The following is an 11311-nucleotide window of genomic DNA, read 5'->3' on the forward strand; positions in this document are numbered from 1 at the left end:
TCAAACGTAAGTTAGTCCTAAGATTAGTCAGTGCACAGGATTTACACTGACTTGCTAATTTACGATATGGTCTACTTACACATTGTAGTGTTATGTTCTTTCCAGAACATTAGCAAAGTAGATAAGATCAGATGTATTTGTTACATCGGACTGGACCGATATTGACAATAGATAGGATAAGTAAACATACTGTTATTATCTATTCTAGTCATATCATATGGTTGACCATAGGTCAATTCAATCTCAATTATGAGTGGTTAGTATTCTAACTGATTATATTATTTGAGTTCTTTCACTTGTTCATTACTAGCTTACCCTACGGACTAGCTCATACTTACATCTTGGGTATAGTTGAGTGGAAGTGTTAATCATAGATATGAACATCTATAGCTTCTGATGAAGAAATAAAATGCTGGTTTCCTTTTAGTTTGGTTCAAGGTGATAAATGATAGAGATCTCATTTTAAGAATTAATATTAGTTTACTGAAATATCATTTACAAGGAACTAAGTGTTTTAAGGATAAAATACAATGAGGGGTAAAACGATATTTTAGTCTCATCTCATTGTAGTCCGTCTATAGAGGATTGAGTGACAATTATGGTTGTAACAATGAATAATTAATAAGGTATCTATATTTGTTATATAGCGTTCTATGAATTCAAGAGTGCAATTCTGAGTCTTTAGTGGAGTCACGAGGAATTAATAAGTTAGTAAATTTATTTGTTAAATTTATGATAACTTATTGGAGCTTGATTTCATAGGCTCATGGTCTCCACTGTATCTTAGATAAAATCATCTAGATAGTCTCAATTAATTGATTTGATTATCAAAGTTGACCAAGTCAATTTTGGATAGTTTCACATAGTTTTAAAATTTAGAGAAGAAAAGAGATTTTAAAGCAGATTTATTAATCAAGATTAAAATTATAAATAATTAATTTGATAAATGATTTAAATAATTATTTAATTAATTAAATCAATAGAAAATAATACTTGTCTTGATTTTAAGTCCAATGGGCTTATAATTAAATGAGAAATTTCGCGGGCCTAAAGCTCATGATAATTTTGACCATTAGACTAATATTATCTATTATTTTATTAATTTTTTAAATTAAAATAAATGACCTAATTGAGTCTATAAAAGGAATGCTAAGTGAGAGTTGAAAGAAGACGACATAAAGACTATCCGACTGAAAATCAGAAGATCTATTCTTGATGCTCTAGGTTTTAGATTTTATCTACAGTATAAGTCATTTTCTAAGCCTCAATATTATCTTATATTCTTATTCTCTTTGTATCTATCTCATGTGTTGAGAATTGCCCACTTTAGTCTAGGTGATTCTAATGATACTTTGGAAGGCTGTGAAGAAAATTGAAGATCAGTTCAGTTTCTTGGTGATAACTTGCGACAGAAATGATACAAGAGTTAGAGAAACTGAAGGAATGACTCATTCATTCCGCTGCGTATAATGTAAGTGTTCTTATCATTATTTATGTTTGAATTCAATTATAGAAACATGTTCTAGGTTGTCTTATATTAATGTGTTTAATATTAGATTTACATGAAAATAAACAAGAACATGTATAAGCTTTTCCAATAACATACTGGCGTCAACGTGTGCGAACAGAGTGGTTGGCTAATGGTGATCGCAATACAAAGTTATTCCATAAGAAAGCTTGTGCCCGAAATAAGTGAAATGAGATTAAAGGACTTAAAGATTTTGATGGGATTTTGAGGGAGGACCCTAACGACTTGACTAGCATCATTGAGAATTATTTCATGAATATGTTCAACTTATTGGATGAGTGTTAAATTGGACATGAGTAAGGCATGCGACCACATTGAGTGAGGTTTTTTAAATGTGGTGATGGAGGCTATGGGTTTTTGTTTGCAATGGCGGGAGTTGGTTATTAGAAGTATTAAATCCCCCTAGTTCTTTTTCATCATCAATGGGCAAAGTCAATGATATGTCTCCTCTACGAGAGGGTTGCGTCAAGGTTGCTCACTCTCACCATACGTTTTCCTATTTGTGCGAAAGGGCTGTCGTGTCTGATGAGTAAGGTGGAAAAAGATGGGAAAATTACAGGGTTTTCATGCAACTACGGGCTGAGGATCAGTCATCTATTTTTTGCAGATGATAGTGTGATGTTCTGTAAAGCTTCGGTAGAGGAATGTCATGCTCTTTTGGATGTTCTCTCTATTTATGAACACGCATCGGAGCAGTCTGTGAATCTGGCAAAATCCTCATTTACTTTTAGTCCCAATGTGGACCATGACACTAAGGATGCTATTAAGCAACTTACAGGGTTGGAGGATTGTTCTGAAATGGCCAAGTACTTGGGGCTCCCTTCTATGGTTGGTAGGAAGAAGATCATTTTTCAGGACATCAAAGACAGAGTGTGGAAGCGTCTCCAAGTTTGGAAAGGTAAATAGTTGTCAGGGGGAGGCAAGGAGATCTTAATCAAGTCGGTTGCTCTTTCAATCCCCACATACTCATGAGTATTTTTAGACTACCAAAATTTCTTTGTTATGATCTTGAGGCTTTGGTGGCTCGATTTTGGCGGGGCTCTACTGATAAAAAGCATAAAATGCATTGGAAGCGTTGGGAGAAGCTTGGTTTGCCTAAAAATGAGGGTGGAGTCGGGTTTTGTGATACAGAAGCTTTTCACCAAGCTTTGGTGGCAAAACAAGGTTGGCGTATTTTGTCTAACCCTTCATGTCTCATGGCTCGTGTTCTAAAGGCCAAGTACTTCAAAAATGATGATTTTATGTGTGTTCAAGGTAAGAGTGGAGTCTCTTTTGTTTGGATGAGTATTTTATGGGGCCATGATGCTCTTAGATTGGGCCTTCGGTGGAGAGTAGGTGATGGGGCAAGTATTCACCCTACAAAGGACCCTTGGATCCCTCGCTTATCTACTTTTCACTCAAATGTCCATTTTAGATGTTTTTTTTTTATTTTTAATTTTGGTATTTTTTTCGAGAACTACAAGATTATATCATGTAAAATCTTAAAATTTGTGTGTAGAACAAGCAATTTCGATGATTCATGTTGGTGGAGGTGAGGTCGTCAATTGTGGATGTTGGTGGCTTCAATGGAGAGGACGATGTTAATGGCAGTGGTAGCGTGGAGTGGTGGTAGTGGTTGTGGTGGTGCCATCGTGGAAGAGAATGAAGGAGGGATAGAAAACCTTTGAGATATAGTTTTAGAGAGAGAAATGAATGACGTTAATGGGAGGGGCAATTGAGTCTAATAATTACAAAATAACATATTTTAGAGATAAATAGTTATAAGTGTTTATATGAAAATTTAGTAGGTATTAATATGCATAATATCTCGTAGTTCCTAATGGGAAATTTCAATTTGTATGCTTGATAATTTCTATAATTACAAAAAAATGCTATGCATGTTAAAAATTTCAAAATAATGCTATTTTTTGGCACTTTACCCAAAATGCCCTTTCCATTTCCTCCTCACTTTTCACTTCTCATTTCTCTCTTCTCTCTTCCCTCTCTCTCTCTCTTTTCACTCTCTCTCACCTCACAACACCACCACCACACTAAATATTATATTTCGAACAGATTTGGATATGATTTTTGGGTTTTTTTTGCGATTTTTTTCAAATCTGAAACTCTGAAATCTACAGAAAATTGACCTTGCTCGATGGTGGTTTGATGGTGCTCGATGCCAGCTCGATGAGACCTTCAAAATCATGATTTTTCATGAAAAAATGACTTTGCTCGATGGTGATTCGATAGTAGCTCGATAGTGGCTCGATGGTGCTCGATGTCAGCTCGATGAGACCTTCAAAATCATGATTTTTCATGAAAAAATGACTTTGCTAGATGGTGGTTCGATGGTAGCTCGATAGTGGCTCGATGGTGCTCGATGCAATTCTTGCAAGAGACATAATTTTTCACTCGGGTGTCCGTTTGGGGTGATTTTTTTTTTTTTTTGGATATTTTTTCAAGATCTACACGTTTCACAGGTTCATATGCACATTTGTGAAGTGTAACACTTGTAAAAAATACAAAAGTGCAAACATACCTCATGTTTAAGACATCTTTTGGTATATTTTTAAGTTTTAAACTTCCCAAATGTGCATATGAGTATGTTAAACGTGTAGATCTTGAAAAAATACCAAAAATAAAAAAAAATACCCCAAACGGACACCCGAGTAAAAAATTATGTCTTTTGCAAGAATCACATCGAGCACCATCGAGCCATAATTGAACCACTATCGAGCAAAGTCATTTTTTTTATGAAAATCTCGATCTTGAAGGGCCCAGCGAATGGTTTCTCAATAGTGCTCGATGCGAGCTCGATGGGGCCTTCAAAATCGAGATTGTTCATGAAAAAATGACTTTGCTCGATGGTGGTTCAATTATGGCTCGATGGTGCTCGATGTGATTCTTGCAAGAGACATAATTTTTTACATGGGTATCCGTTTGAGGTGATTTTTTTTTATTTATGGTATTTTTTCAAGATCTACACGTTTAACATGCTCATATACACATTTGGGAAGTTTAAAACTTAAAAATATACCAAAAGATGTCTTAAACATGAGGTATGTTTGCATTTTTGTATTTTTTACAAGTGTTACACTTCACAAATGTGCATATGAACCTGTGAAACGTGTAGATCTTGAAAAAATATCCAAAATAAAAAAAAATCACCCCAAACGGACACCCGAGTGAAAAATTATGTCTCTTGCAAGAATTGCATCGAGCACCATCGAGCCACTATCGAGCTACCATCGAACCACCATCTAGCAAAGTCATTTTTTCATGAAAAATCATGATTTTGAAGGTCTCATCGAGCTGGCATCAAGCACCATCGAGCAATGTCGATTTTCTGCAGATTTCAGAGTTTCAGATCTGAAAAAAATCGCAAAAAAAAACTCAAAAATCATGTTCAAATCCGTTCGAAATACAATATTTAGTATGATGGTGGTATTGGTGGTGCTACAAGGTGAGAGAGAGTGTAATAAGAGAGAGAGAGAGGAAAGAGAGAAGAGAGTAATGAGAAGTGAAAAATAATAAAGAAATAGAAATGACATTTTAAATAAAGTGCCAAAAAATAACATCATTTTAAAATTTTAATATGCCTAACATTTTTTTTTTTAATTATAGAAATTATCGTGCATACAATTTGTAGCACATAAAAGATTTGTTAGTACCTAGTAGTACCCCACTTATTTTTTTTTAACTGCTCGGAGAGAGTGAATTGTCACACCATGATTTCGATCTTTTTTTTTTTTTTAAATACTTTAAAATGCCTGAAAACGACGTAGTAAAAGGGTTCGGTTTCTCTTTTGGGCTATTTTCATCTCCATTGACAAACTCGCCCCCACCACCAACTCGTTCGACTCACAACTCACTCTCTCTCAGGCCGCCATGGACGACCTTCCTCTACAGAAGATAGCAATATCAGGGCCAACCCTCGCTTCTCTCATCCAACGTTTCTCATTCTCCCCAGGCGCCGTCGACGGCCTCTTATTCGGCCACGTCAATCACATCACTCCCTCCAATCTCTCCGACGACTTCCCCTCCACCACTCCGACCTCCGATTCCTCTCCTTTTGTCGCCACCGTCACCGGTTTCATCTGCTCCGGTACCATCAATAGTTTCTACGACTCTGCCGGCAGAATCGACTCGCAGGCTCTCAATCGCCTACTCGCCGGTTCAGATCAACATCGCACGCTCATTGGTTGGTTCTCCGGTCGCAGAAAAACCCAGCTCCGACCTTCTATCCGTGAATTCTCAGTCATGGCTTCTCTCTCCTCAAAGACCGATCTCTCTATCCCCGTCGTAGACGCTCCGATCGCCACCAATCTCGCCTCATGTGTCTTCATCCTCTTTGGTTCTCCGCTTCTGGACCAACCCATTCATACCCACGAGTACAGGGCTTACCAGTTCCGGACCTCAGCCCAGTCGTTTGAGCCCAAATCGATCGACATTGTTAACATTGGACCTGCGTTTCGAGGCAATTACGGTTCGTTCAGCCCCAACTCGCCGTTGCCTCTCTTACCCTGCGAGCTGAGGACTTCGCCTATGAGGGAGGACAGGCACGATGAGACTTTAGGACAGAGAAAACAGGTGTCGAAGATTCAGAGGGAATTGGATATGTGCACCGAGGGTTTGGAGGTTGGGGAACTGAGTAGGCTTATGGGGTCGCAAGCCGTGAATTATACTAATGGCGTTGAGGACGTGTACGAGAAAATGCTTGCAAAAATTGAGAATTTGGCGAGGCTTGTGGAGAAGAGCTCGGCTAAGGTTCTTGAACAGGTGAGAGCTAGTTAATTGCTAAGAATTTGTTCTCCATAGTAATGGCTGCTGAAAACTCTGTTAATTTGGTAGAACTTGTTCTTCAATATTGGGATTCTATGTTTTTGTGCAAAGTTGGATTATTTTGTTGCTAATCTGATTCTATTGTTCATATGGGTTTTAGTTACTATTTTTCATAATTATTTGTGAGTAGAAATATCTGAAATGTTTAGTACTTAAAGGAAAATGTAGAGAGATATTTGCTGTCTTTGTAGACTAAGATGATGTCTTTTTTGTTTTTCTCTGAATTTGGCAGGAAAATCTCAATAGGAAGTTAAAGTCCAAAATTGCTAGGTTTCCTGGATTGGAATAGGTGATTGGCTCTTACTTGAGGCGTTCTTTTGGTTTTATCAGGTAATTTGGTTTCCTTTGTACTTTAATTTATCTGCCATTACATTGGTGAATTATTCGTCTTTTTAAGATGACAACCACAATTTAATGGACACATTTAGTCAGTTTTTTACTTTAACTGAAAATGAACAAGTGTTTTGATTAAAAGAAATGGCAGGAAGGAGTCATATGCATGTTAGAGGTGTTAATTTAGTGTTTGGTCCTTTATTTCCAGCATACGATGGTGAGAGTGTGTTTGAACAAATTTCTTCCATTATCTAAAAGCATTATGGTTCCATCGACAATTATCATATTAATCAGTGTTGTGAGGCTCTGGAAGAGAGGTAGTCCGGAGATGGTCAGAGTTTGTAAGAGTCGTAGTTCAGGCTCAGCGGGGGTCTAAATCTACTCCCACAGAAGCCAGTGCAGGAGAGAGCATACATCTAAGTATAATCATCCACTTCTGACTGATTTTTTGGGTTGTGTTGTATATATAACTCTGTTTCTTGGGCAAGGGTGCGTGGACATGGAGGGATACAAACAAAAGAGTTTCACAGGAGAGTGAAGGGAATGGATTTTAAAAGTTACCGTATTTGTATGATCTGGGAATTACCTCTAAGTAAGGCCAATAGTTGCATCTATAAATTAGTCATCTCCATTGTCTATAGGCTATCTTGAGAACACATTAACCCTGAGTGTCTCACACCCCTTTCCCATGAAAACTCTCTTTACATATATCTTGTTTCTTGCCACGCATTACTGTTTGAGCTCATCATCTTAATTCTCTCTGGTTTTTCCCTGTAAGAAATGTATTGTGGTTGAATTTCATGTCTTAACATTGATGCCACCTCTGCATATTGAAATATATATTATCAATCACATTTTGACTCTGTAAACCTAACACTACATTCTTTTATCTGTTACTTTTGTTTCAAAGGCTTTTTCTTCCTAAATTCTTTTCTTCATCCCTCTCTTCATTAGTGTCTTTCAACAATTCCCTCACTTCCATATAACATATATTCTTTATATTTGCTTCCTCCAAGTTTTATAGTCTTGTACAATTTCCTTTTATAGATTTGAGAATGTCCAATTTCCAGTCTACTGGTGGCCACATTACGAGGATGGTGCTTTCAGATTTGCCATCCTAGCATCTAGTTACTATAGAATATTTCAATACGGATTGACTATAGAATTGGGAAAACCTTGTTCTATGGTGGGGAAAACCTGCTTATTGATTTGGTTCTCGAAGCACACAAGTGTATAACTTGCCTAAATATACTGCAGTGTTGTCAAATTGTTTGCAAGTTTTCACTTTCCTTTATCATATGATAAGCTAGACTTTTTCGTTGCCTTTCAATTCTGGAAATTCAGACAGTCCACATTACAGCTTTCTGCATCTTAACTTATTCTTGTTGTTGAATCAATCAATGCAGACAGATGTGATCAGACACTGTTGTTGATGAGTTAAATAGTTCGGGAATCAGTACTTTGCACCGGGTACAGTGGGACGATTTTGGCGCCATTTAGGACAAAAATATCAAGAAACTGCAGAGCTTAGTACATTACTTCTCAAAGTTCAGATATTTCAGATAATTTGTTACCCTTGAAGTTGAAGGTAAGGGTAATCCTTGTACTGCCTTCTTCTTCCAAGTACATCTGCAGTTTCCTACACCATCATAAGTCCTATTGTATCATTCATGCTTTTGCTATTTTCTTTAGAAATCAATCTGTATTATATAAGAGGAGAAAAAGAAAGCCATAATGTACACTGTTTTGTTCTCATATATATATATATATTCCTTTTCTATTATCCTTCTTTATCAGACACATTTGGTATTGGTCTAATCGTGTTGATATTAACAAATTCACTTAATAAAAAGCCAGAAAATTTGATTACAAGTTGACCTAGGGAGAGAGAGATAATGTAACTTTTAATCACTTATTACCATCTTAATGAAATGGATAAGAATAAAATCCAATAAACAACACGGTTTCTAGATAATCCAAACATATAAGTTTTATCTTGTTTATCTATTTTATTATTATTATTACTTTTCATTCTTTTGGGTAAGAAGAAGTCAAATGGTCAAAAATAGACTTGCGTGCCCATATTGTTCTCTGCCTGAAAAAACTCAATTCAATTCAATCATATCTTTCTGGGGTCCAAAAGTCCACAGAATCAAAGGACAATGACTCCCTTGTACAACAAGTTTTTCGCTTATTTATTTATACTAGTCCCCACTGAATCCCTTCTCTTGCAATTTAATTTTCATAATGAAATTCGTGAATTTTTTATTCCTTAGCAATGAAGTATTTTCTGCTAAATTTGTAAATTTTTCTTGATATAATCAAAATGTTTATTAATATAGAAACCGAGGGCAAGTTTGGAATTATATCATTAAAAATCCCAAGTGGGAATCTTCTTGGTGGACAAGTAAAGAAACTGGAAGAAAATAGCGGCTGCAGTAAAAAAAAGTGAGAGAGAGAGAGAGAGAGAGAGAGAAGAGAAAGCATTAATAAATATTGAGTAGCTCAGCAAATACATCATCATCACAAGCTTTTTGTTTCCTGCTGCAGTTTACGATGAACACACGAAGCTCAACTTGCTTCCTCGTCCTTCGTCCTTAACACTGTTCACATTTCAGCTTTGTTGTTGCTTTGCTTTTTTTCACGACCTCTCTAATGTGATATATATAATTCTAAACAACTATTCTTTAAACCCTTTTTACACCAACCCATGAAAACGGAAATATAGAGAGAGAAAGAGAGATCATATATAAACATAATAACAAAATCTGCATAAAACCCTCTTGAGAAAAAGATAGGCTTATTTCCTAAAACCCCAGAGTACTTGTTGAGATAGAATAAACACTTGAATATGGCGAGTGAGGTTTCTAACAAGTAAGTTGATGGTAATATTTTAGCTTTTTCTTTCAATGGTTTTATTTATTTTTTCTTGTTGTGTGGTGGGTTTTTTTCTTTCTTTTTTATTCTCTCTCTTGTGCAATTTTTTCTACGTTGTTGTGTATACCATATGTAATGAAGTGTAGTGTAGACGTGGTTTTTTAATGTTAATTTTCAGGTTCATTTTTCAAGCCAAGTCTTAAAACTCAATGGAACCAGTTGATGTTGAGATAGAAAAGGTTTTGACAGAGCTGTCTTGTGTTGATTTCAGGAGCAAAAAGCCTAGGAAGAGAAGAAATGGAAGTGAATCAGTAGTGGATACTCTAGCAAAGTGGAAGAACTACAACGATCAACTTTCTTCATTAGAAAATGGAAAAGGGAACCTCAAATCTCCTGCTAAAGGCTCCAAAAAGGGTTGTATGCGTGGAAAAGGAGGGCCTGAAAACTTAGATTTTTATTTCAGGGGAGTTAGACAAAGGACTTGGGGGAAGTGGGTTGCTGAAATCCGAGAACCCCACAATGGATCTACTAAGTCTAATCAGAAAGGAAGCCGGCTTTGGCTCGGTACTTTCTCCACTGCCACTGATGCTGCTAGGGCTTATGATGAAGCTGCTAAAGCCATGTATGGTCCAGTGGCACTCCTTAACTTCCCCGAAAGCCCGGCTGTGGATTCAACTGAGGAACTAAGCAATGCATTCCCTTCCAGCAAGCTAGAAGAAACAGAACAAGATGAGGAGCTAAACTTAGATATGAAGCATAACTATGGTTTTGCAGAAGCTGATTTTGTTAAGAGATCACTAGAAAAACAGGACTGTTTCCGGGATACTAAGTTGAATCGTGGGGATTATTTATCTGAAGCTGCTCAAAACTCAGAACCTGGTACTATGACTCTCAATGAAGATATGGAGATGGATGTTAAAGATATTATGATAAGCAATGACTGCTCTGATAATTATGCTTGCTTGCAAACTGGACATAGTAGTAATACTGGTTACTACTCAGTTAGAGATTTTGAACCTGCAAATGATGTTAATATGGTTGAGAAATTTGACAATTTTTGTGGCTCTGCCGGTTCATCAAGAAGAGATAATTACTTACAAAATTGGGCAACTACTGAAACATTGGCTAGAGATCCTGACCTCTCTAAGAGCTTAGATCAGATGGAGGAAACACAACTGATTCCCGGCTACGATTTTGATTTCTTGACTCCGGGTTATGATTTTGGTTTAGCAGAAGAACAAGAGAAACTTCACTTATGGTTCCCTAATCAATGATCCATTTGTTGGTGAAGAATTTTGATCAAGATGCTCTTGGTGTTTCTTGTTTCTCAAGCTTCCTTTCAGTGTATATTCATGGTGAAGAAGTTGCAGAGATTTTGGCAAACAATCAAAAAGAGTAAATAGAGTTTTAGGGTAGTATAGTAAATGATATTCTTTATAGAAGCATTGCATTGGTTCTCCTGATAGTATGAATATTGTTTATTTATTTATTTATTTTATTGTTGATAGATGTTTTTTCTTACTATCATTGATAGAAGGATGTATGAAAATTATTTTACAAAATCTGACTCGTGAGGGTTATTTTGTATTTGAAAATTGTTATTGCAAGCATGGGTTGAGTCCAAAAAGAAAAGAAAGAAATACATAATTGGATGTAAAACAAAGGAGTAACAGTATGAACTATGAAAATGTAAATATGTCTTGAAGAAAATACTATAAAGATGAAAGTTAGTCTAGTCCTCGATGAAATTCA

At 36.3% G+C, this 11311-nt stretch overlaps 3 protein-coding genes across 7 annotated transcripts; all 3 read left to right on the top strand.

The window, feature by feature from the left end:
• Positions 1-1963: 1963 nt before the first annotated feature.
• Positions 1964-2434, top strand: LOC133800253 (uncharacterized). The gene has a single exon (XM_062238207.1). It carries the CDS (start codon positions 1964-1966, stop codon positions 2432-2434), a length of 471 nt encoding a protein of 156 aa, XP_062094191.1.
• Positions 2435-5262: 2828 nt separating this feature from the next.
• On the top strand, positions 5263-8465 carry LOC133800902 (uncharacterized). Of its 3 annotated transcripts, none has more exons than XM_062239012.1 (3): positions 5263-6286; positions 6582-6679; positions 8089-8465. In XM_062239012.1, exons 1-2 carry the CDS (start codon positions 5396-5398, stop codon positions 6636-6638), a joined length of 948 nt encoding a protein of 315 aa, XP_062094996.1. In that variant the 5' UTR covers positions 5263-5395; the 3' UTR covers positions 6639-6679; positions 8089-8465. The 3 variants fall into 3 exon arrangements, with proteins under 3 accessions (XP_062094996.1, XP_062094997.1, XP_062094998.1); XM_062239013.1 differs by lacking the exon at positions 8089-8465 and adding an exon at positions 7730-8069; XM_062239014.1 differs by lacking the exon at positions 8089-8465 and adding an exon at positions 6891-7708.
• Positions 8466-8990: 525 nt separating this feature from the next.
• LOC133800901 (ethylene-responsive transcription factor ERF034-like) lies at positions 8991-11294 on the top strand. 3 transcript variants are annotated; one of them, XM_062239009.1, is made up of 2 exons: positions 8991-9567; positions 9738-11294. In XM_062239009.1, exon 2 carries the CDS (start codon positions 9769-9771, stop codon positions 10831-10833), a length of 1065 nt encoding a protein of 354 aa, XP_062094993.1. In that variant the 5' UTR covers positions 8991-9567; positions 9738-9768; the 3' UTR covers positions 10834-11294. The 3 variants fall into 3 exon arrangements, with proteins under 3 accessions (XP_062094993.1, XP_062094994.1, XP_062094995.1); XM_062239010.1 differs by having other exon boundaries at positions 8991-9556; XM_062239011.1 differs by having other exon boundaries at positions 9000-9556; positions 9831-11294.
• Positions 11295-11311: the final 17 nt, after the last annotated feature.

The sequence above is a fragment of the Humulus lupulus genome, chromosome 9 (assembly GCF_963169125.1).
Source record: "Humulus lupulus chromosome 9, drHumLupu1.1, whole genome shotgun sequence".
NCBI classification, from domain to species: Eukaryota; Viridiplantae; Streptophyta; class Magnoliopsida; order Rosales; family Cannabaceae; genus Humulus; species Humulus lupulus.

Bases quoted from the DNA above. Each gene is read 5' to 3' on its own strand.
- LOC133800253 (XM_062238207.1), top strand. From the start codon at position 1,964: ATGATATGTCTCCTCTACGAGAGGGTTGCGTCAAGGTTGCTCACTCTC.
- LOC133800901 (XM_062239009.1), top strand. From the start codon at position 9,769: ATGGAACCAGTTGATGTTGAGATAGAAAAGGTTTTGACAGAGCTGTCT.
- LOC133800902 (XM_062239012.1), top strand. From the start codon at position 5,396: ATGGACGACCTTCCTCTACAGAAGATAGCAATATCAGGGCCAACCCTC. The intron at 6,287-6,581 runs GTGAGAGCTAGT...TGAATTTGGCAG, and splicing joins CGGCTAAGGTTCTTGAACAG to GAAAATCTCAATAGGAAGTT.